Raw genomic sequence first — 23,423 nt, 5'->3', positions numbered from 1 at the left:
AAGTGCGCCCCCGGGAGTCCGGACTCGTCCCGACAGGAGGCCAGACCAGAGCCGCCCTCCTGCCCCCCCCCCCCCCCCGACCGGACCTCATGGAGGCCGAGCTCGGCCGCTTCCTCCCGCCCCCAAGTGAGCCACGCGGGGCGGGAGGTGTTTGCAGAAGGAACCGAACTCAGTCCGCGGGGCTCCGAGGACCAGGCCCCCGGGGTCTCCCCAGCCGGCGTGGGCCCTGTGGGCGGGGCGGGGCTGCCCCTCCCCCAGGCTGACCGCCGGCGCCAAGCGTCCATCTGTGCCTGGCTTCCGGCCGGACGATAATGGGGCAGGGGCGGGGTGGCCGCTGGGACCCCGCTGGGGGCCCAGCCTCCCTTTGTGGCCTCCATCTGCTTGTGTCAATCTCGAGACTCCCGCCCCCAGGGACCACCAATCACAGCGCGGGCCTCGCTGTTTCGTCATCAGCAGCCAATCAGCTCCTCCGGCCGCCCTCGTTGGAGCTCTGACCTGTGTCCCCTGTAGGGGACACCTGGGTACCCTGGCCCAGCCCTCCAGGCTGCACCTTGCGGGGCTTCGCCTCAGTTTCCCCGCACAAAAGGGCCCCGCCCAGGGCCCCAGAGTCCCTGCCCCGCCGCCTGCAGCCTCTGGGGAGTCCAGAGCTCCCTACGGGCTGAGCCCAGCCCCCGGGCTTCTCTGGCAGCCTGAGCAGCCCCCGCCCCAGCCTGGTGCTTGTGTGTGCGCATGACAGAGCAGTGGGGGGCTTCAGTAACACCCCCAAGTATGGGAAGGGCGGCCCCACCTCCAGACTCCCAGTCCAGGAGCCCCTGCCCAGCGAGGGCGAAGTTCGCAGTTTGCGGAGTCGTTGGGTCACCTGCACCAGCTGAACACGGATGGTGCAGGACACGCCCCCAGCCCCACCCTGCATGGCTGTGCCATGGGGGCACCACAGGGGCTCTGGGCGCACCCGGCGCTGTCCTGGTTGCAGTTGAAAGACCACCCACCAGAGGTGCCAGGGACCACCACACACACACACACAGGGGCACCCCCGTCGCTTGGCCTCCCTCCCCCCCGCCACAGACACACGCGGGCTGCAGACTCCGCGGCGTTTTATTTTGCTCTTTCCAGTTTGATGCTAACTATCATGGGCATTTGGAGTTATACAAATGACACTTACAAAAAATAAAAGACCAAGACACCCAGAGGGAGATGGAGGGCGTGGGGGAGGGGCTGGGAGCCTGGGGTCCCTGCACCTGGGCCCAGGACTCCCAGCTGAGGGCGCCCCTGGCTTCACCCCACCCGGGAGACCCCCGGGGTCCAGTCAGACTCGTGGAGCACCAATCCCAGCAGGGCTGGGGCTGGGCGGGAGGGCGGGAGTCAGAGGGGACAGCGTGGAGGCGGAGGCAGCCGCCCGGGACCCCTCGCTGGCCACTCACGGCTACAGCTGGCTTTGCCCAGGGTGCCTCCAACAATCACAGAGCGTTAAAAAGAAAAGAAAAAAAAATACTGATTTGGTCAATTTCTGCTTCCAGTCAGGCCAGGGTGAGAGGAGAGAGACAGGAGCAGGGGTCCCCCACACCATCCGCGGCACCTCGGGGAGCCAGGCTGAGCCTCTGCCGGCGGAGGGGGGCGGATACAGGCCTCGCCCTGCCCCCAAGGGCTCCCCCTCCTGGCACGCAGGGCGAGGCGGGGCGGGGGCGGGGCAGAGGGGGCGCCGGGGTGGGCAGAGCCCCCCATTCCAGTTTTCCACCCCGCTTCTCCTGGGCCACCTCCACAGATAAGGCTCAGAGTCGTCTGAGGTCAGAGGAAAGAGGTGCCAGCCCCGCCCGTGGCATAGAAGGGGGCGCAGGGACCCGAGACCCTTCCAAGAACAGGCCATGGGCTGGAGGGATTACGGGGCGGGGTCCACAGCGGGCAGCAGGGGAGGGGAGGGGGCACCGTTTTGTTTTCTCTGGGGGTTCCAGTTCAAAGGCAAGGGGCTCCTCAACCTGGGGCAGGGGCGGGGCGGGGCGGGGCGGGGGCGGGGCCCTAGTACTCCCAGAGCGATGCGGGGTCCACGGAGTCGGCGCAGGCCTTGAGGACCCCCGCGTGGTCCCCCTTCAGGTAGCGGCCGCCCACCTTGATGGCCACCTTGTTGTAGTCACAGAACTCGAAGAAGAAATCCACGGGCGTGTCGCTGCTGCTGGTCACCGACGAGTCGCTGCCCACCGTCCAGTACTTGCCCGTGGAGTCTGGGAGGGGAGACCCCGTCAGGCCCGGCCTCCTCCCCTCCGCCAGCCCCCATTCGGGTCCCTAACCAAGCCGTGCCCTTTCCCTGCCGGGCACCTGCGCCCCTGTTTTGGGGGGCGCGGTAGGTAAGGACCCCCTCTCAGCAGAGAGGAGAGGAAGGGGCTGCTCCCGGGGCGGGGGGAGGAGGGAACACCTGCCTTTGATGTTGTAGGCACCGTCGTTGAACTCGAGCTGGAAGACGTCGTAGTTGGAGCGGTTGGCGTCCAGGGTGCCCGTGACCTTGCGGCAGCCGATGAAGCCGTGCTCGCCGCGGAACACGATGATGGGCCGGTTGATCAGTTTCATGAGGAACAGCTCCGGGTCCCCTGTGCCGGGAGCGGGCAGCACGGTGAGCCCCGGGGAGGGGTGGGCGCGGGGCCAGCACGCTGCACCGCACCCCCGCCCCCGCCCCGGCGGTCAGCCCTGGTTCAGGGCGGCTACCTGCGGTCTCCACCGAGGCGGCCAGCTGCCCGTTCTTCTTGGCCGTCACGAACTTGCCGTTGGACGCCCGCAGCGTGATGCGACGGTCCCGCCACTCGATGTCAAAGTAGCAGCTGGCATTCCTGGGCGAGGGGAGGGACAGCAGGAGAGGGCTGGGGGGGCGTCCCCGGGTGGGGGGCGCGGGGTGCGGGGCGCTGGGCGGGGGCACTCACTTGGTGGACGCGGTGGACTGCACACCCCCGGTGGCCGTCAGCGTCCAGTACTTGCCCGTGTGGGTGCGGAAGGCGCACTTCTTGGAGTCCCTGTCGATCTCCAGCTGGAAGGTCTCCTGGTCCGTCTCTTCGTCCTGATTGGCCGACAGGTCCATACCTGTGGACAGTGGGGGCCTGTGTCCCCGTTCCCGATGGCCACGGGGCGCAGGGAGGCCGGCAGAAACCGGGGCGCGCCCGCGCCCGCGCCCGCCTCACTCTCCCTGCCCTGAAAGCGGCCGCCCCCGTGCCGGGCGGGGGACAGGAAGAGCCGCAGTGTGGCGCGTGGAGACGCGGCAGGATGGCACGGATTTGCCCGAAATACCACCAAAAGTGCCGACAGGCGCGGGCGGCGGGCGGATGCGCTCATCTCCCCGCCTCTGCGGATGCCCCAAGTTCTTCCAGCACTTAGCAGCACCAAGAGGAGGCACCCCCACCCCCCACAGCGGGGTGCACCCTCCCAGCCCGCCCGCCCACCCACCGCGGCCCCGTGGGCAGAGCTGTGACCCTGGGCCGTCGCCATGCCCCTGCGTGATCCCAGGCCACCCCTGCACGCTGGCGGGTGCCGGGCGGGAGCGTCCCGCCCCCGCAGGAGCTATTCTGGGCGGCACATCCCAGCCGCCTCCACTCCGCTCGCACCTGGAGCTGGGCCTTTGGTCCCAACAGAACTGACTGCCTCCCCCAGACGCCCTGAGCAGGGCGAGCCCCCGTGTGCCCCGTCCCCCAGCCCACCCCAGCGGCGGGTGGCAGGAGGCTGGCGGGGGTGGAGCCTGCACCCAGAAGACCCAGCCTCAGTTCTCCAGCTCCCCGGATCCTGACACCATCACCCCCGCTCCATAAAGAGGGCTGGGAAGGGCCCCGGGGGGCGCAGAGCAGGGGAGGGGGCAGACTCCCTGTCCTCCCGAGCGCCGATTCGCACACAGGGTCACCCAGGGCCCCTGCTGCGACCCCTAAGGTCCTCACCTCTGCGGTGCAGGGGAGGTACCCTCAGACCCAGGGGGCACAGAGCAGGGATGGCCACGCCCACCCCAGCCAGCCCTCGCTGCTGAGTCGGCAGCCCCGCAGAGCAGCCACACCCTGCCCGGTGCCCGCGCGGCACCACCCACCCAAGGCTTGGCCAGAGGGAAGGAAGAGCCCCTGGGGGCCCCGGGACAGCAGGGCAGGCAGAGGGGGCTCTGAGCCGCAGGAGAGGGGCAAGGGGCAGGGCAGACGCCAGGGGCCTGGAAGCCGGCCGAGGACAGAGGTGGACAGAGGCGCCAAGCCCAGGCAGGGGCTCTCTGGGGGCGGGGCCGGCCCAGCCACTGGCTGCTCCCACCTCCCCCACCCCCGCTGCTCAAGCAGACCCGGGAGGCAGCCGTGAGGGATCACGGGATAGGGTTCCTGCCACCCACGTGGGAGACCTGGCTTGAGTTCCAAGTGAGGCTCAGTCCTGGACAGTGTGGGCCTTGGGGGGGGGCTCTGCCTGCTCACCTGGCAGCCATGGGGGAGGGACTCCGGCACCCCCTCCCCCCCCACAGGCTGCTGGGACCTCACTGGGCGCCCGCCCAGCGGGTTTGGTGGGAAGGCCTAGACCAGCGTCCCTCTCACGTCCAGCCTGGGCTTCCCTGCCTGTCCAAAGGGTCCCCGCCCCCATCAGACAGGCCGAGGCCCCCTGGCCAGGAGTCTGGGCTGGAGCCGCGTCTCCCTGGAAACAGTCTTCTCTGGGATTTTTCTGTTCCTCCCCAGCAACACGGCAGGGCGCCTCCCCGCAGAGCCCCAGGGGGCCAGGAATCCCCAACCCCCCACCCCGCACCGGCCCCAGGGGGGCATCCCTGTCCCCAGCTTCGGCTCAGAGGGCCCCCACCGCTGGGCTCTTAACAGGTCCCAAATCCCCCAGCCCCCTAGTGGCACTCAGGGGAGGGGCCTGGCCCTCCTGTCCCCCTCCCCCACCCTCTCCCACCCAACTGCCCACCTCCCTCTCCCCTTCCCCCCTGTACCAGCAGGGCCCCGCCCAGAGGAAGAACTCTTACACGTTCTGCAAAGCCCCCTGTGACCCCTCACCAGCCCACCAGCCCCTGGAGTGGCCAGCCCAGGGCACCCCCAGAGCCAGGCCCCCAGCCAGGCAAGGCGCCCCCAGAGCCAGGAGGCTGGAGGGGGCAGCAGGGGAGGGGCTGGCTCCCGAGACTCCACCCCTCGCCCGGGGAAGATGTGGGCGGGACGAGGCTTTGCTCCCAGCCCAGCCAGGCCCCACATTGGCCAGGGCCCCCTCCTGGAAACAAGGACGGGGACACTGAGGCCAGCAAGCAGGCTGCAGGAGCACCCCGCCCCCCCCCACTCGCCGCAGCAGGCCTGCAAGGCTGACTCACCCCCCCGCCCCCCTCCGCGGGCCGGGCTCCAGACCCCCTCCCTCCGGGCTGCAGCTTCCAGATGTGTACGAGCAGACCCCGCCCCTTGCCACGCAGCCCTGTCCAACATGGCCCCAGCGGACACACCCCCTCGCCTCCCTGCTCCGGGCTCAGGTTGGCCCATGACCCACCCCAGGTAGCCCGGGGGGAGGGGGCGGCCGCCACAGGACCCAGGACCCAGGACCCAGGACCTGAGGCCAGCGGGGCCCTCACCTCTGCCCTGAAGCCCCCCTTCCCGCCTCCACCTCTGGGAACTGATGAGCCACACCACCGTGTCCCTCCAACTTCCTGCCTCCTGCCCCATCACCCTGAGTCACCACCAGGTCGGCAGAGAGGGGCACCTGCCCAGGCTCGCCCCAACACCCTCAGGCTCTCTGCTCCTGCCTCTGCCTCCCCAGCACAGATGGGGGCTGCTCCACTCCCACCTCCCAACGCCACCAGCTTCCCAGCCACACTGGGCTTTGTGCTGCACCCACCTGCCCCAGGGCCTTTGCACAGGCTACGCTTGCTGCCTGGGACTGTTGTCCTCCCACCCGATGCATGCGTCCATCCTCCAGGTCATCTCCAGCAGGGACCGACCCCCCCTCCATCGGACCTGGGGGCCCCCTGGGCTCCCTCCAGCCTTTTGTGGCCGCCCCAGCCCTGCACTTATTTGCCACCCGTCTCAGCACCCAGCCTGCGGAATGGGTGGGGAATTCTGTCCCACCCGTGGGAGAGGAGAAAGGGGCTGAGAGGCAGCAGGGGTCCAGATAAGAGTCCATTCTGGAGTCACGTGTGCCCAGCTCTGCACCCTACTTATTTGCTGTGTGACCTGGGGCCAGTGGCTTTCCTCCTCTGGGCCTTGACACAGCAAACTCAGGCACAAAAAGGCCACTCCCTCTGCCCCCCCCCCGTGGAAGGGGGGTGGCCATGGGGAGGGCTTCCTTCCCCGGGAGCGGAGAGGAGGGGAGGGGAGGGGCCCAACGGCCAGACTCCAGAGACAGGACCCCCGCAGGCCCCTGCCGCGAGGCGAGGCCTCAGGCTGTGCGCAGTCAACTGGCTCTTGGCAGAGGAGAGGAGAGCGCCCGGCAGGAAGGGGCAGAGGGAGGGAGAGGAGGGGGCTCCATCCCGTGCCCGGGCCAGTCGGAAATGGCCAGGCCTGCGGGAGGCCCCGGAGGGGCCGTATCGCATTGCAGCCAATTGTTCCCGGCGAGGGCCCTCGGGGATGGGTTCACGCGAGGGTAGGGGCTTCCCAAGGGAGCCAGGCTGGGGTCTCGGGTTCGTGCCGAGCAGAGGAGCGAACCCGGCGGCAGGCGCGCGGCAGGGCGCAGGGCGGGGTGCCTGGCGGGCCGCCATCCGCGCCCCGCCGGTCCCCGGGCGGGAGCGGGGAGAGGCCACCCCCTGGGGAGCCCCCTGACCGGGCACCGGGCCTAGGGGGGGCGGCGTGGGCGGGCGGGGCGCCCCCGCAAAAGCCGAGCCCCTCCCCGGCCCGCGCCCCGCCGCTTCTGGTTTCCCCATCTGCAGAGACCGAGCAGGACAAAGGGGGCGCGGGAGGGCCCAGGCGAGGCGACCCGCCCCCCTGCGCACAAAGGCCGACGGGGCAGACGCGGGAGGAGGCGCCGCGGGGATCAAAGGGCCCGCTAACCTCCCCCACCCCGCAACCCAGGGTCCGCCCCTGGGGAGAGGCCCCGCAGCCCGGGGGAGGGGAGGAGAGAGGCGAGGGGCGCCCCCTCCCCAGGCGCGGGCCCGCCCATCCGCCCGCGGAGCGCGCGCGCGGGGGCCCCGCCGGGAGTGGGCGGCCCGAGGCCGGGCCGCGCTCGGCGCCCCCGGCGCCCACTCACCCTGGCGCGTGGACACGTTGCGCTCGTTGGCCGCCTGCAGCACCACCTGCGCGCAGCTCTGCTCCAGCGCGAAGAGCTCGTCCTTGCCCACCTTGGTGGCCTTGCCCGCCTTGAGCGTGCCGCTGGGCCCCGACGGCGCCAGGTAGCGGCCCTCGCAGTCGCGGAAGGCCACCCGGCCCGAGCGGAACTCCAGCGTGTAGCCGGTGGCGGGCTCGGGGCGCGCCACCAGGCGGCCGTCGTGGCGCAGGAAGCGGTGGTCGGCCGTCTGCACGCTGTAGCGCTGGTCCTGGAAGGCGAGCGTGATGAGCGAGTCGACGCCCCAGGGCACGTCGCGGTCCACGGCGATCTCGTCGGCCGGCCGCGCGCTCAGGTGCGCGTAGCGCTTGCGGGTCAGGCTGTAGATGTTGACCTGCGGGTGCATGGCGATGTGCACGCTCCACTTCTCGGCGGGCGACACGCTCTGCGCGAAGCACGACAGGCGGTCCTCGGTGCCGCCGAAGTAGCGCCGGTGCGCCTCGGACTGCAGCGACCAGCGGCCGTCGTCGTGCGCCACGATGAGGAAGCGGCAGTCGGCGCCCGGCGCCTCGCGCTCGCAGCTCACGTTGCCGTCCTTGTCGGCCGCCAGGTAGCGGCCCAGGTGGCTGCGCAGGCACACGGCCGCGCTGCCCGCCTCGTCGGGCGGCTGCTCCAGCGTCCAGATCTGCTTCTTCTTCAGGCTGCTGGCCGACGCGTTCACCTTGAACCCGAACGCCTCGGCCGTCAGGTACTTGTTGCCGCAGTTGATGAGGCCGAACTGGATCTGCACCGCCTCGGCCGTGCCGTTGGCGGCCATGGCGGCGGCGAGGCCCCGGCGGCCCGGGAGCTGCTGGCGGTCCCCGCGGCGGCGGCGCCCCCCGCTCCTTTGTCTTCCGCGGCGCGGCCCCGCGCACCCTCGGCGAGCGCTCCACAAAGCCGGCCCCGCGGCGCCCCCGCCGCTTTATAGGCGGGGTGACGTCAGCGCCGCCAGGCCCCGCCCCGCCCGCCGAGGCAGGGGAGGGGGCGCGGCGGCGCGGTGCAGGGGGGGCGGGGGTGGATGGCGGGGCTGGGCGCCCCGCACCGGGCCCCGCGCGCCTCCCCGGGCCGTCGCCGCCGCTGCTGCCGCTACCGCCCCCGCCCCGGGGGCCCTCGCCCCAGCTGGGACCCGCGCCCCGGACCACGGACGACCCCCGCCCCACTCCCCGCGGGCGGGAAGGCTGAGCAGCTGGGACCGCCGCGCGGATGGGCGTTGCGTGGAGGCGGGGCCCGGGCTGCCCGGAGGAGGTGGCCTCGCGGCCGAGCCCTTTAGGAGCTTGGAGACACACAGGTGAGGAGCAGCTGGCTGGGGCCGGAGGGCGGGCTGGGGGCTGGGGGCTGGGCCTGGGCCTGCAGAGCCCAGCGCACCCAGTCCCGGGTGTCCCTGGGGTCTTGCAGCCCGGGGCTGTGGTCCCCTGAGGCCCCCCTCCCCAAAGGCCACCAGATGCCGCCGGTGGCCCCGCACGGGCGTGGGTGATGATGGTGCGAGTCAGCCAGCAGCGTTGCCTGCCTGGGCCTGCGGGCGGTGGCTCGGGCAGGGCCCAGATCTGCGGTGCTGGGGCCAATCGGCCGGCCCCCACCCCAGCGACCCTGGCCGCGCCCCTATCCTGCAGGACCCGCCTCTCCACCCTCCCCCCGCACGGACTTTTGTGGGGACATTCCCAGCATGCCGGGTAGGCCCCTGGAATGCCAGCCAGACCGCGGGCTGCCCACGAGCTGGCCGCGGGCAGACCCTTCCTGGGGTTTTCAGTGGTGGTGGTGGGGACGTGCTGTCGCCTTCCCCATGCCGTTCAAAAGGGTTTGAACCCTCCGCCCTCCCCCCGACCCGGCATGGCCTTAGAACCCCCTCGCACCCCTCAGAGCTGGGAAATCTGCTGTCTCCTTCTGAGGGCATCCAAGGTCATGCAGACCCAGGCTGTGTGACTTCGGAAAATCTACTCAACCCCTCTGTGCCTCAGTCTCTTCCTTGGTCCCCCATCTCAGGCCGGGAGGGGGCCCGAGGCTGGGGGCTCCTGCCCTCCCGCGGCGCTTACCCCTGGGGCAGAACGCCCGGGAAGGCGGCCTGGGCTCTGCCCCCCAGCCTGCATGGCTCCAGTGCCCACCATGGCTCTCCTCTAGGGATAGGTTCATGTGTGAGGGAGACAGAGGGGTCCCCAGCCCGGGAGGGACTGCCCACGTGTACTGCGCGAGCGAGTGGTCCCTGGGCCGCGGCCGTGTCGTTGTCCGTGAGTGCCAGCCGGCTGACTTCACTGGGTGCTGCTGGCCTTGGGGACCTGGGCACAGGCGGGTGGATGGGCCAGGGCTGGCTGAGTGGGGGTGAAGTGGATCCACCGGGGAGGGGCCCCGGGACTTCCCCCGGGCTCCTGGGCGCCGGGGATCTCCACCGTGGCGTGGAAGGGAGGGCGCTTCCCAGAGAAGTGCGACTCCAACCTTGGGCGTTTATCGCCTAGACAGGAGCAGGGGAGGGGCAGGGGTGCAGCTCCGACGTCCAGGAGCCCGGAGACCTTGGCCCCCGCTCCGCGCACTGCTGTCTCCCTTCTGCAGACCAGCGAATGTGGGTGTAGTCACACAGCGTTTTGTTCGCGTTCTTTTTTTTTTGAGAGAGAGACCGAGAGATCTCGCATCCACTGGTTCACTCCCCAAATGCCCACAGCAGCCGGGGGGCTGGGCTGGGCCGTGCCCGAGCCGGGCGCCAGGAGCGCCATCCGGGTCTCCCCTTAAAGAGCAGGGGTCCAGCTATTTAATCCATCGCCTGCAGCCTCCCGGGGCCACCTCAGCAGGAAGCTGGGGCTGGAACCCCCACCTGGGTACGGGACAGCGGCCCCGCCCTCACCCATCTGCAGCTCCGGGGGTGGAGGCGCCTCTCTGCCTGTGTCCTTGAGCTTCCTCCACGTGCCATTCCTTGGTGTGAACACCTCCGAGTTCGCCGAGCCTTCGCATGCTTGGGCTGTTTGCACCAGGCCGCGTGCCGCCCACGAGCCCCTCGCTCCGTCCTCCGCTCTGTGCCAGCGTAGGGGTCACGTGTGCAGGCCGCCTGTCCGTGCCTGGGAGCCGTGCACACAGCGGGGCTTCTCCACCCTAGCCTTACGCCCCTGGGGCTGGCGTGGGGGTGCAGCGGGGTGCAGCGGCTCTCGTTGGAGCTCTGCTTTGAGTCCTGTCGGATCCAGCTCCCTGCTAACGCTCCTGGGAAATCAGCAGAAAGTGGCCCGTGCTGGGGCCCCTGCACCTACGTGGGAGACCCGGATGGAGCTCCTGGCTCCTGGCTTCGGCCCAGCCCAGCGCTGGCTCTCGCAGCCATCTGGGGATGCAAGATCTCTCTCTTTCCCTCTTTCCCTCTCCCTCTCTGCCTCTCAGTATAAACGAACAAATGAAACTGCAAAGCCTGGCACCGTACCCCATGAACGGCGAGCGTGAGCGGCAGGACGTAGCTGCATCCTCCACGGGGTGGGGTGCGGGGTGAGGGAGCCCTGGCCACAGCCCCTGCCCGGAAAGGGGAATGAACTCGGGGACAGGGCAGCCTGCAGGGCCAGGGAGCTTGGGTGGGGCCGGAAGCCGGCGTCACAGCCCTCAGGCTGTGAAATGTGACAGCCGCCACTGACCCTCCGCTGCGGCCAGGAACTGGACACTATGTCCCCGCCCCCCACGGGAGCCCGGGTGCCACCTGAGCCACCCTTCAGGAAGCGGGGCACAGCCCCGGGGGAGCAGCCGGGAGTGGCTGGGCTTGGCCGAGCCACTGGGGCCTGGCACCCAGAGGCCTGCAGCTGGCCGGGGGCGGGGCCAGGGGGCGGGGCCGGGCCCTGGGTGCATCTGGAAGCCGTGGCACCCGGAGCCAGTGCCGCCTTCTCTCCGAAGCCTGGTCCCCTGTTGTCCAGGGAGGTGAGCGTGGCTGGCCTGGCGTGCGGCAGGTTCCTGGGAACTGTGGGTCGCAGGCACACACACGGCGAGGGCGGTGGCCGACCTGCCCTGGAGGGCGGGGAGGGGGGGCTATGAATGGCATCTTTGTTCCCCTGCAGTCCTGGCCTCCGGGCCCCCCCCCAGCTGCCTGGCACGGCTGGCGCCCCTCAGGGAGCCCCACAACCTGGGAGCCGCCCCAGGTAGGAATCCCGCCAGGCCTGGCTCCCTGGCTGACCACAGGGCCCCAGCGCCGTGGGCCAAGCCGAGGCTGCTGCCCGCTGCCCGCTCCCCCAGGCAGCTCCGCCCACCTCTGACCTCAGGCTGTAGACAGGGGAAGCCGAGGCCCAGATGCACCACAGGGGAAGGGGCATAGCTTTAAGGAAAGATGTTCGGTTTTGGGGGGACCCCGGGCTTGGGGCTCTCAGCATATGTATGAGGAGACCTGTGACCCACTCCTGGCCGAATCTGCTCCAGGCAGGGAGTCCAGGAGGGCCTCCTGGAGGCGGTGGTGCCAACGCCCGGGGAATAAAAGCTCCCGGACGCAGAGCAAAGGAAAGAGGAGGCTGGTCTGTCCCTGAAAGCCAGTCCGGAAAGGGGTTCTGCTACTGGCAGCCGCCCGCCATGGAGGCCTGGACCTGGTGGCCCAGAGGCCGTGCCCGGCCAGCGGCTGCACCTGGCCATCCGCCCTCTTCACATGCGTGCGCCCCTGGTCCGGCGCCTGGGCCTGGGTGTGTTCTGTGAAGCAGGGCGGTGGCAGCCGGCGCTTGGCAAGGCCCCGGCTAATTAAGAGGACATTAGCATCCTGGGCAGAGCCTGGCTCCTGCCACACTGGCCCTGCCAGGAGCGGGGCCGCCGGCTGCTGCCAGGCCACCGCCCAGCCTGCTCGCCTGGGCCCCGGGCCCGTCCCGCCAGGGCTCCCCCTGCCCCTGTGCCCGCGCCCGGGGCCAGCAGCCTCCTCCCCTCTGCCCGACACACCGGAGGCCCCATCTGCCGCTGGGCGTGCCTGGGAGGCCCGGGCACTGTGGTCAGCGACCCAGCGCTGCTCGGAATGGGACAGCTGTCGCGGCCTCCACCCTCATCGTCCCCGCACAGCCAGGCCGAAGCCGACCGCAGGCTCCCCAGCACCCACAGCAGAGCTCAGAGCCCAGGGTGCTCCCAGCCCCAGGTGGCGCAGCCCCTGCTGCTCTCTGCTGCTTCCCCGTGCAGCCCGTCCAGGGCGGCTGCCGCCTGCCAGCCACAGTGCCTTTGCACGGCTGTGCCCATCACCTCTGTGTTCTCCGCCTCCCCAACTAAAGCCCTGATTCAAACAGCACCCACCTCCTCCAGGCAGCTCCTGCCGCCTTTTCCCTGAGCACCCCGGGTGCAAGCTGTGGCCTTTGTTTAGTGAAAGGCAGAGAGAGAGAGAGGTCTTCCATCCCTGGTTCTCTCCCCAAGTGGCCACAACAGCCGGGGCTGGGCCAGACTGAAGCCAGGAGCCAGGCGCTTCCTCCGGGTCTCCCACACGGGCGCAGGGGCCCCAGCACTTGGGCCGTCTTCCACTGCCTTCCCAGGAGCCCTAGCAGGGAGCTGGATCAGAAGGGGAGCAGCCGGGACGAGACTCAAACCAGCACCCAAGTGGCATGGCAGGCGGGGACTCTAGAATGTTCTCTGTCCCGTACGGGGCTGACTGCCGACACGTGTAGACACGGGCCATCTGCCGACACGTGTAGACAGGGAGCACTTGAAGTGTGGCAGGTGCAGCTGGCGAGGTGCGTCTTTGCTTTAATGTGTCCGTGAGAAGTCATGTGACTGGCGGGGACCGCATGGGAGGCTGGGGGTCCCTTCTGCAGCCCGGGCGGCCCTCACGGCTGCAGGCGGTTTGGAGATGGAGGGCTGTCCTGTGAGCCGACCCGTGTCAGCACGGGGCCGCCTGGCGGTGCCTTTGCCCAGTGTCCTGCTGGCCCGGCCAGTGGGCGGTGCTCTGTCCTGCTGGCGGGGAGGGGGCGTTGCATAAATCCCGCGGAACACGTCCCTGCGGGCCACCCGGGAGCCGGCAGGCCTGGGCAGACCCCCAGGAGCCCAGAGCCCAGATGCCCCCAGGGGGACTCGCGGGCCTGGAGCTGTGGCGCAGGGGGTTAAACCACCCCCTGCAGCGCCAGCATCCCCTATGGGCGCCGGTTCAAGTCCCGGCTGCTCCACTTCCGATCCAGCTCTCTGCTGTGGCCTGGGAAAGCAGTGGAAGGTGGCCCAAGTCCAGGCCGGTCTGTGGACATTCCCTGGAGGAGGAAGTCACGTGCTCACTGGCGGGGGCGGGGGGCAGGCCTCCCTCAGTGACGCCTGCAGGCCATGCCCTCACTGCGTGTCCCTGCCCCAGGTCCGTCCACTCTCCTCGGCCCGGGACTGCTGTGTACGGTTGCACGGGCTGTGCCCTGCACCACGGCTCTGTGAGGGTGCAAAGCAGCGGTGCGCCCTGGCTGGGGGTCTGTGTCGGCCTCCGGGATTTTCACACAAAGCAGGAGGCCACCTGCCCTGGAAATACCCCCTGTCCGTCACAAACTTGGACACAACCACAAGAAACAAGAAGGCCAAGGAAGGGAGTTCCCAGGGTGAGTTCACTGCAGAGCGGCTGGGAGAGGAGCTGTGCTCCCCCACCCCTCACCCTGCCCTGCTGTCAGGTCAGCTCTGCCTTCAGGCTGAGCCCCTCAGAGTGACAAGACGACTGCCGGGGCTCCAGACATCACATCTTCCCGGCGCTGTCTCTCCTGGGCTTTTGAGGAATTGGGAACCTCTTCCCAGCATCAGTTTTTGCATAGCTGCACCCAAAAGACCTTAAAGCAGGGCCTCAGAGCTGTTTGCACTTCATTCACAAGCAGCCCGGTGTGCGTCAGAGCAAACCGTGTTCTGTTCATACAACAGCCATAAAAGCTGAACATCCAGGGGCCGGGGTTTGGCTCAGCAGGGGCGCCGGCTTGAGTCCCGGCTGCTCCACTTCTGATCCAGCTCTCTGCTATGCCTGGGAAAGCTGTGGAAGATGGCCCAAGTCCTTGGGCCCCTGCACCCATGTGGGAGACCCGGAAGAAGCTCCTGGCTCCTGGCTTCGGATCAGCGCAGCTCCGGCCATTGCAGCCAACTGGGGAGTGAACCAGTGGATGGAAGACCTCTCTCTCTTTCTCTCTCTCTCTATCTCTCTGCCTCTCCTCTCTCTAACTCTACCTTTCAAATAAATAAATCTTAAAAAAAAAAAAAAGCCATGCCCCACCCTACAAGGAGGGAGGGGCCTCTGAGCCTGCCCCGGGCCAGTCCGTGTCTACACAGCACCGGGCAGGCATCTCCACTGGCCCCGGAACCAGGCTGCTGTGGAAAGCAGGCGGGTGGCAGCGAGGGCAGGGGCCTCACCCTGGAGTCTCCCCGCCTCCCGCTGGCCTGGCCGGGGGAATCCCCTCCCTGTCCCCTGCACCCCGGGCTCCGCGGCCGCGAGATCTGGGGAGCCCACGACCTGGACCCCAGCGCGGGGTATGGCGGTCATTTGCAAACCCTTCCGGAGGTGGGCAAAAACGCCTGCCTCGGTCCTCCGCGGCGACCGAGGAAACAAAGCCGTTCCGCTTCCCGCCTCACCCGGCCTCACCGCCTCACCCTGCCCCCCTCAGGCAAAGCGGGACCGGATCGACGTCGGCGGGAGCCGCCTGGGCGCGGGCGCTGGAGCCCTGGGCTGGCCTGATGCGTGCTGCGCTGGACTTGCTGTGCGCCCTCGCACAAGTCTCCTGCCCTCTCTGGACTGGGGTCAGGGCAGAGTTGAGCACCAGTGCCCACCATGGTTGGGGTCTGCCCCCGGAGCTAGCAACCCAGCGGCCATCAGCTCTGTGGGCTACCTCCAGTCCAGCATAACCTAACCCAGACAGGAGCCCCCGGTGCCTCCCAGGGTGGAGCTCGCGTCAAGGGTGGAAACAGAGCCCAAGGCACGAGGGTGGGTCTTCAGGAGAGAGGGGCAGGTGGAGGCCCAGCAGGCGCGCAAGGGACAGCCCTAGGCCTCAGTCCCGCGGGGACCCCTGAGAGACTGCAGGGCCCGCGCCCCCCCACCGGACGGGAGCAGAGGAGCTGGAGCCCAGCGAGAGGCGCGAGCTGGCAGGGGCTCCCCACGAAGACGCGGCCTGGCTTTGCGTGGCTGGCCCGCCACGGCTCCAGAGCTGCGAAATGGGCGCAGAGGGCGCATCTGCGGTGACCCCGCCCCTACTGCTCCACAGGGGGGATAGGGATTCTGTCTGTCACACACACCCCCCCCTGCGGATCTCCGCAGCTCCTCCCACCCCAGCCTGGGGCCTTCCTGGAGGCCTGGACGCTGTGGTGCCCCACGGCCAGGCTGCCCCTGGCCCGGGTTTCTCGCGGACACCTGCTCTGGGAGCCCTGGGCTGTTGGAAAGCCAGGCCAGGGAGAGGGAGGGCGAGGCCAGGGGCCAAGGCTTCGGGGCCTGCCCGGCACAGCTCCGGATGCCTGAGACAAGCAAGAGGTGCGCACTGAGCCCGGGCAGCTCCAGGCGTGGGCGCGAAATGGATGACCGTGGCTGCCAGCCCGTCTGTGATGATGGGCCACATCATGTCCCCCTCCAGAAGAGACTCGCTCGGCCCCCAGGGACAGCTCGCAGAGTCCTCTCCATCCATGTCCTCGGCGGACAGAGGGGCAGCAAGCCAACAAGGCCGGGGGGCCTCAAACCAGGGCTCTGGGAGCCCCGGGGTTGCCGTGCCTCGGTCCCAGGGGTTCCCCCGAGCGCCCCCTGTACCCAGGGACAGGTGTGGTCCTTGGCTTGTGGCTGCACCCCCGCCGTCCTGACTGTCCCTGCCCCCAGATGGACCTCACACCAAGAATTTTCCACAAGTGACAGCTGTGAGGACGCTGTTTCTGGGGCCGGCGCTGGGGTACAGCAGGTAAGGCCGCTGCCTGGAACGCCGCCGGCAGCCCAGGGGGCACCGGTTCAAGTCCTGGCTGCTCCACTGCCCATCCAGCTCCCTGCTGATGGCCTGGGAAAGCAGCAGAAGATGGCCCACGTGCTTGGGACCCTGCGCCCACGTGGGAGACCCGGCTGTAGCAGCCATTTGGGGAGTGAGCCCACAGATGGAAGACCTCTGTGTCTCTGTAAACTCTGGCCTTTCAAATAAATAAATCTTAAAAAAAAAAAAAAAAAAAAAAAACAACGCTGTTTTCCCATGAGGCCCCGTTCTGAGGTTGCGTGGATTTGGGGGTGAAGGGGCCCCTGCAGCCCAGCTGTGAACTTGACCTCCACGTCCCCTGTCCAGGGCGGACCCAGGGCAGCGCTGGGTGAACTGTGGGCGAGCAGAGAGCGGAGCGTGCCCGGGCAGCAGCAGCCGGGATGACGCACACGGCGGGCGGCGGCGGAGAGAGGCTGCAGACTGCTGAGCTTCAAGAACAATCTAAACCAGTTTGAGCTGGCAGCGGCCGCCCGGCTCCAGGGACCTCCCCCTGGGACCTTGCCTGCCCCACACCGGTCTGGGCCTGGGTCTGTGCCCTTGCCGGCGTTTGGGGAGTGAACCAGTGGAAAGGCGCTCTCTGTTTGTGCCTCTCTGTCTCTCAAATACTTTTTTTTTTTTTTTTTTTGACAGGGAGAGTGGACAGTGAGAGAGAGAGACAGAGAGAAAGGTCTTCCTTCGCCGTTGGTTCACCCTCCAATGGCCGCTGCGGCCGGCGCGCTGCGGCCGGCGCACCGCGCTGATCCGATGGCAGGAGCCAGGTGCTTCTCCTGGTCTCCCATGGGGTGCAGGGCCCAAGCACTTGGGCCATCCTCCACTGCACTCCCTGGCCACAGCAGAGGGCTGGCCTGGAAGAGGGGCAACTGGGACAGAATCCAGCGCCCCGACCGGGACTAGAACCCGGTGTGCCGGCGCCGCAAGGTGGAGGATTAGCCTAGTGAGCCGCGGCGCCGGCTTCAAATACTTTTTTTTTTTTAAGGTTTATTTATTTGAAAAGCAAAGTTATATAGAGGCAGAAAGAGAGAGGTCTTCCATCGCTGGTTCACTCCCCAGATGGCTGCAGAGCTGCACCGATCTGAAGTCAGGAGCCAGGAGCTTCTTCCGGGTCTCCCACACGGTTACAGGGGCCCAAGCACTTGGGCCATCTTCTGCTGCTTTCCCAGGCCACAGCAGAGAGCTGGATGGGAAGTGGAGCAGCCAGGACTCAAACCGACGCCCATATGGGGTGCCTGCACCGCAGGTGGAGGAGTTGCCTAGTGAGCCGCGGCGCCGGCCGCAGGCAGCAGCTTTACCCACTATGCCACAGTGCCAGCACCAAGTTGGTTGTTCTTTAAAAACTTTTTTTTAAAGGAAAATGGCAGAATGAAAAAGTGAAATGGAAATTAATCGTATATTTTATTATTTAATTAGACCAATTATTGTGTCTAAAATGGGGTCATTTCGGGGCCAGCATTGTGGCATAGAGGTTAAAGCCACTGCCCGTGACGCCGGCATCCCATATGGGGACTTGTTCCAGTCCCGGCTGCTCTGCTTGCTGTCCAGCTCCCTGCTAACGGCCTGGGACAGCAGTAGAAGATGGCCCAAGTGCTTGGGCCCCTGCACCCCGGTGGGAGACCCAGAAGAAGCTCCTGGCTCCTGGCTTCAGCCTGGCCCAGCCCTGGCCGTCTTGGCCATTCTGGGGAGTGAACCAGCAGGAGGGAGCTCTCTCTGTGTAACTATGCTTTTCAAATAAATGAATCTTTAAAAAAAAAAAAAGGCGATCATTTCAGGATGCCATCAACAATCAACGGGACAGTTACCGTCAGGTGTTAGGCCCCTCCCCCACACACTAGGTCCTCTGACCTCGGCAGTCAGGACCCTGTCTGCAGGTGGGGAAATACACCAGGAGCCAAGAAAGAAAACCCTTGGCTAGATTCCTCCCCGCGGGGCCGGGTTAGGGACCAGGGGCTCCGCCGGCTGCCCGCGGCCTCCGGGCACGGTGGGGGCAGGGCCGGGCCCTGGGGCGGGCGCCCTCGCCTGCCGGGAGCTGGCCTGGCTGTGATTGCTGCCCCGGCAGGGCCCCTTATCTCCCGGCTGCATCCGGCAGCCCATTGTCTGGGGAGGAAGAGACCGCCGGCCGCTGAGCAGCCGCCCCTCCCCCAGGCGTCCCCGCCCCCACCGGCCCCTTCCTCCCCTCCCGAAGCCCGGGGCCCGCGCGCCCTCCCTGCCCTACATGCTGGTCCTGGAAAACCCGCCCCGGCTGCATCACGCGCGCATGCGAGGAAGCGCGCGCTCCGGGGGAAAGTGCACGCGGGCAAGAGTTTCTTAGATAAAGCAAAAAACGGAGACTGCCCTTCGTCTTTTTCCCTTTGTCTCTTCCTCTTTCCCTTCCCTTCGCGAACAATCTAGTACTAAAGCCAGCAGCCCCAGGCGGGGCGGTGGGAGGAGCCAGGGTGGCTGCACACAGGTCAGAGCCCAGAGAGTGCAGAGGGGTGGGGGTTACAGGGGGCGGCCTGGGGGCGGGAGCCCCTCCTCTGGGTGGGGAAGGTGGCCCGGTCAGGGGTCCCCAAGCCCTCGGCGGGGGAGGGAGGCATCCTTGAAGCGAGGAAGAGGCCAGAGGCAGGTGCCAGCGGTCATGGGAGACCAGGTACACCCAGGAGGGCCGGGACAATCAGCAGGTGCCTTAGGACAGTCTGGGGCCAGCCCTGTGAGCGCTCAGGGCCGCCTCCTGGCTTGCGATACACACAGCTGGATCTAGGACTCAATGCAGATGGCCGGACAATGTGTGTTCCTAGCTCTGTCCCCAGGAGCACCTCGCGCCTGCACCCCTATTGGCCACACAAGGGATCAGTAACACCTGACGTCCGGGCTGGGCTATGTTGCGGAGCTGGGAGATCAGGAGAGCTCAAAAACCCGCAGGCATCGCGGCCAGTGTTGGGGCGCAGCAGGTCGGGCTGCTGCCTGTGCCTGGACGGGCAACAGTTCGAGTCCCAGCTGCGCCACTTCTGATCCAGCTCCCTGTTGATACACCTGGGATCTTGCCCTCGCTCTGTAACTCTGCCTTTCAAAAAATAAATTTAAAAAATATAATAAATCTTAAAAAAAAGCCTACCCCAGACTCGGGGTTTTCCCAGCCAGTATACAAATGACCAAAAAGCAAATGAGCCAGGTCAGGCTAAACCACAGTGGGTGCCGGCCTCCAAGGCATCAGTGGAGATGCTGCTCCGGACAACGCAACAGCATCCCTTCAAGTGCCCACGTTTGGAGTCCCAGCTCTGCTTTCGATTCCATGGTTCAAGTAGCCCGGGTCCTGACACCCCTGTGGGAGACCCGGATTGAGTTCTGGGCTCCTGGGCTCTGCCTGCTCTAGCCTCGGCTGTTGTGAGCATTTAGGGTCACTGGCTCACAGGTGTGTGTCTCTGTGTGTCTCTCTGTCTTATATAAAATGCTAAAAGGTAAAAAATAGAGTCACAGAACCAGGCATCTCTGAAGCACCCGCCACGCGTGACTAATACCACGTCAGCTTTTTCATGTAGGGATTAGCGCAGGGCCAGCCGAGACTGGCGTGTTGGGAGTGCTTTCCCGGTCTCTCTCCTGGCCATCAGAAGGTCATCACAGCTGGGTGAGCGACCCCAGGACCCCACCTGGACCCTGAGTCTCGGGGGTCCAGGACAGGAGTGCAGTCACAAACAAGGGTGGGTGTCATTTGCTCTAAAATTGTCGGTTGCACCTCAGTAAGGCACAGGAGGCTGACTCACAGCGTGGGTCACCCACATCCCAAGTGGGAGTTTCCCGGGATGAAGCCCCACCTCCACTTTCCCATCCAGCTTCCTGCCAACGCACCTGGGAGGCAGCAGCTGGTGGCCCAAGTCCTTGGGCCCCTGCCAGCCAGGCGAGAGACCCACATGGATTTCCTGGCTCCTGACTTCACCCTGGCCCAGTCTGACTGTTGCAGGCGTTTGGGGGTGAATCAGTGGGTAGGAGATCTCCCTCTCACTCTGCAGATATGTAAAACTTGGGGAAAAAAGACGTCTCAGCCGAGACTTTTTTTTTTTTTTTTTTTTTTTTGACAGGCAGAGTGGACAGTGAGAGAGAGAGAGAGACAGAGAGACAGAGAGAAATTCGGTCTTCTTTTGCCGTTGGTTCACCCTCCAATGGCCACCACGGCCGGCGCGCTGCACTGATCCGAAGCCAGGAGCCAGATGCTTCTCCTGGTCTCCCATGGGGTGCAGGGCCCAAGCACTTGGGCCATCCTCCACTGCACTCCCAGGCCACAGCAGAGAGCTGGACTGGAAGAGGAGCCACCAGGACAGAATCCAGCACCCCGACCGGAACTAGGAGGATTAGCCTAGTGAGCCGTAGCACCGGCCGAGACTTTTTTATTAACACCCAGCTGGCCCAGCATGCAGGCCTGATGATTGTCCCAGGGACCTGTCCCTGGCTCAGCAGATGGGGGTGGGGGATGAGGCCAGGAGCCTTCTCACCTTCCCACTCCCCATTATTGTTTTGGGGGGCTACCCCTGGCCACTGTGTGACTTGGGACAGGTCACTGAACTTTTGTGAACTGCGAGGTTCTCATCGGCAGCCTTCATACTCGAGCGAGTCCACGCACCGCACCCCAGTGTGGAGGACCGAGCAGGGGACAGGGAGGAGCCGGGCACCTGGGGCGGGGGATCAGTTCCTGGGAGGGAATGGAGCCGAGGCCTCCAGCTCGGGGGTCTACACCCCTAATCCCCGAGGTGCGCCTCGGCCCCGATGGGGCGGAGACCCCGCGCTGGCCCAGGAGGGGGCCGCCGACCGGACCCAGCTCTTTGTGCCCCGCTAGGGGGCGTGGCCTTGGGAAGACGCCCCTATCCGAGGAGACCCAGCTCTAGAGAACCAATGGCTGGGCCGTGGGCGGGGCGTGGGCGGGGCTTGCAGAGGACAGGGCGGCGGGCAGTGGGGAGCCTGCGAGCGGTACCCCGGGGGAAGCAGGGCCGGGACCCCGCCGTGTGTGTGCGCGGGGGAGGGGGCAGGACCAGGGCCCGCCTCGGCCTGCGTGCGCTGGGCCACCCGGCGCCCCCAGGTGCCGCCTCCCTCGCTTCCGGCCTGCAGAAGCAGTTGCGGATGGAGGATGCGGCCCGCGACCCCGACGGCTTCCTGTAGGGTGTGGCTTCCGAAATCCCGGGCTGGAGGCTGCTTCCCGGAGTCTCCCGCCCCCGCCGCGCCGCGGGGAGTGCCCCTTGCACCGGCAAACCTCCGCAGCTGCGCCCGGCCGCACCCCGCCGCTCCCTGGGGCCGCCCCGTCGGCCCAGCCTCTGACACCCCAGGGACTTCCTCCACACTCCCAGCCCCGCGTTCTCCCTCCCGCCTCCTGCGGGTGCCCGGGGGCCCTCCCAGCTTCAGGTGTGCGCCGCCGAGGAGCTGAACCGGCCGGCTCGGCGGATTCCCAGGTCCTAGGGGTGTCACGGGACCCCGAGTGTTCCTGGCGCGGGGCGCAGGGTGAGGGGCCCGGAACTGCACCAGCTCACCTGGTGTCCCCGCACCTGTGGCAGGCATCTGGCCAGCCCTGTGGACAACGATGCTGAGGGAGTCACAGAGCCAGGGGCTGGAACCCTGTCACCTCTAGACAGTTACAGAAGCCGGTATTTTTGTTAAAGATTGATTGATTGGTTTACTGATTTGATCTTCCACCTGTTGGTTGACCGCCCAAAAAGCTGCAACAGCCAGAGTTGGCCCTATCTGAAGCCAGGAGCTTCTTCTGGGTCTCCCACGCGGGTGCAGGGGCCCAAGGACTTGGGCCATCTTCCCCTGCTTCCCCAGGCCACAGCAGGGAGCTGGACCGGAAGTGGAGCAGCCGGGACTGGCGCCTACATGGGATGCCAACGTCCCGGGGCCAGCTTGACCTGCTGCACCACTTTCTTATTCCAGCCAAGATACTTCTTTCCCCATTTCTTTCAAGATGAAGATCCTAACGGACGATATGTTCGTTCCATCGTTGAAGCAGTGCTGGGAAGACGTCATTTTACAGCGTGGATAGCCGGCCCAGAGGAGCCACCATCCTCAAATCCGCCCAGCGAGGGCCTGCCAAACAGGAACCAGAAAATGGGCTTCTCCACTTGCAGCGGGGGCTGTGTGCCTGGAACCATGGCAGGCATTGCCAATCAACTGCCGAATCCACCCTCCCTCTGTCTTAGGATTCCAGACCTGTTTCCAAGCCTGGGGCCAGTGGGAGTTTGCCCTGCTCGCCTCCCCACTGCCTTCCTCCAGGGGGTCCCCCTGAAATCCAGGGAGGAAGGGATTTCCAGACTAATCTGGGGACTGGGGGTGGGGGCAGCCGCAGTTCCCACTGCAGCCTGCCCTGAGCCCAGATGGAGACCTGGGGGCCCAGGGAGGGGCCAGGCTTCCGGGAATCAGTGAGCCCCCCCAGGGCAGCGCTGGGGAGCAGGCCGGTCCAGGTGGTCATCAGAGCCGCCCAGGGGTCTGGAAGGCAGTTGAGACAGTCGGGTGGGCGTAGGGATGGGGGCGGAATGCAGTGGGTGGCTCCGGGGGGTATCTGGAGCTAAAACCAGTCAGCGTGGGATCAACTGGAAGCTCCGTCTGTCCGAGGCCTGTGGCTGAGTGGACCCAAGTGAGAAGAGACCACGGGGCCCCTGCCCACGGGAGCAAAGCAGTGCATCTGTGGCCCACCAGCAGGGGGCGCGCCTGTGCTCAGGAGCTGCCCCGGGCTGGTTTAATTCTCCAGGAAACTCCTGGTTGACTTTGCTGTTTGCTCTCCATTCAGGGCTCAGCCCTGGGGAGGTCACAGGTTAACCTGGGGATTTGGGTAACAGCAGATAGGACCTCAGCAGGTTGTGTGGGCTCGCTCTTTCTTTCTTTTTGATAATTGAATTTAGGAATCTTCTTCCAACTTTTTTTTTTTAATTTATTTATTTACTTGAGAGACAGAGTTACAATAGAGAGTGGTAGAGAAAGGGAGGTCTTCCATCCGCTAGTTTACTCCCCAAATGGCTGCAACGGCCAGAGCTACATAGATCTGAAGCCAGGAGCCAGGAGCTTCTTCCGGGTCTCCTACATGGGTGCAGGGGCCCATGCACTTGGGCCATCTTCTACTGCTTTCCCAGGCCACAGCAGAGAACTGGATCAGAAGTGGAGCAGCCGGGCCCGGCGCTGCGGCTCACTAGGCTAATCCTCCGCTTTGCGGCGCCGGCACACCGGGTTCTAGTCCCGGTCGGGGCGCCGGATTCTGTCCCGGTTGCCCCTCTTCCAGGCCAGCTCTCTGCTGTGGCCCGGGAAGGCAGTGGAGGATGGCCCAGGTGCTTGGGCCCTGCACCCCATGGGAGACCAGGAGAAGCACCTGGCTCCTGGCTTCGGATCAGCAGGGTGCACAGGCAGCAGCGCTCTGGCCGCAGCAGC

The 23,423-nt window shown here is 66.8% G+C and overlaps 1 protein-coding gene across 1 annotated transcript; it reads right to left on the bottom strand.

The window, feature by feature from the left end:
- Positions 1 to 1,077: 1,077 nt before the first annotated feature.
- FSCN1 (fascin actin-bundling protein 1) lies at positions 1,078 to 8,104 on the bottom strand. The gene is made up of 5 exons (XM_051839043.2): positions 7,147 to 8,104; positions 2,907 to 3,063; positions 2,695 to 2,816; positions 2,412 to 2,579; positions 1,078 to 2,216 (listed from the first exon to the last, which is right to left on the bottom strand). Exons 1-5 carry the CDS (start codon positions 7,976 to 7,978, stop codon positions 2,014 to 2,016), a joined length of 1,482 nt encoding a protein of 493 aa, XP_051695003.1. The 5' UTR covers positions 7,979 to 8,104; the 3' UTR covers positions 1,078 to 2,013.
- Between the last annotated feature and the right edge of the window lie 15,319 nt (positions 8,105 to 23,423).

This window comes from Oryctolagus cuniculus, chromosome 19 (assembly GCF_964237555.1).
Source record: "Oryctolagus cuniculus chromosome 19, mOryCun1.1, whole genome shotgun sequence".
Classification (NCBI taxonomy): Eukaryota; Metazoa; Chordata; class Mammalia; order Lagomorpha; family Leporidae; genus Oryctolagus; species Oryctolagus cuniculus.
Note: the sequence above shows the minus strand (reverse complement) of the source record. Positions and strands in the feature narration are given on the sequence as shown.

Coding starts and splice junctions, on each gene's coding strand:
- FSCN1 (XM_051839043.2), bottom strand. CDS start 7,978: ATGGCCGCCAACGGCACGGCCGAGGCGGTGCAGATCCAGTTCGGCCTC. Junction 3,064..7,146: donor CAACGTGTCCACGCGCCAGG/GTGAGTGGGCGC, acceptor CACTGTCCACAG/GTATGGACCTGTCGGCCAAT. Junction 2,217..2,411: donor CGGTGCCTACAACATCAAAG/GCAGGTGTTCCC, acceptor CTCCCCTCCCAG/ACTCCACGGGCAAGTACTGG.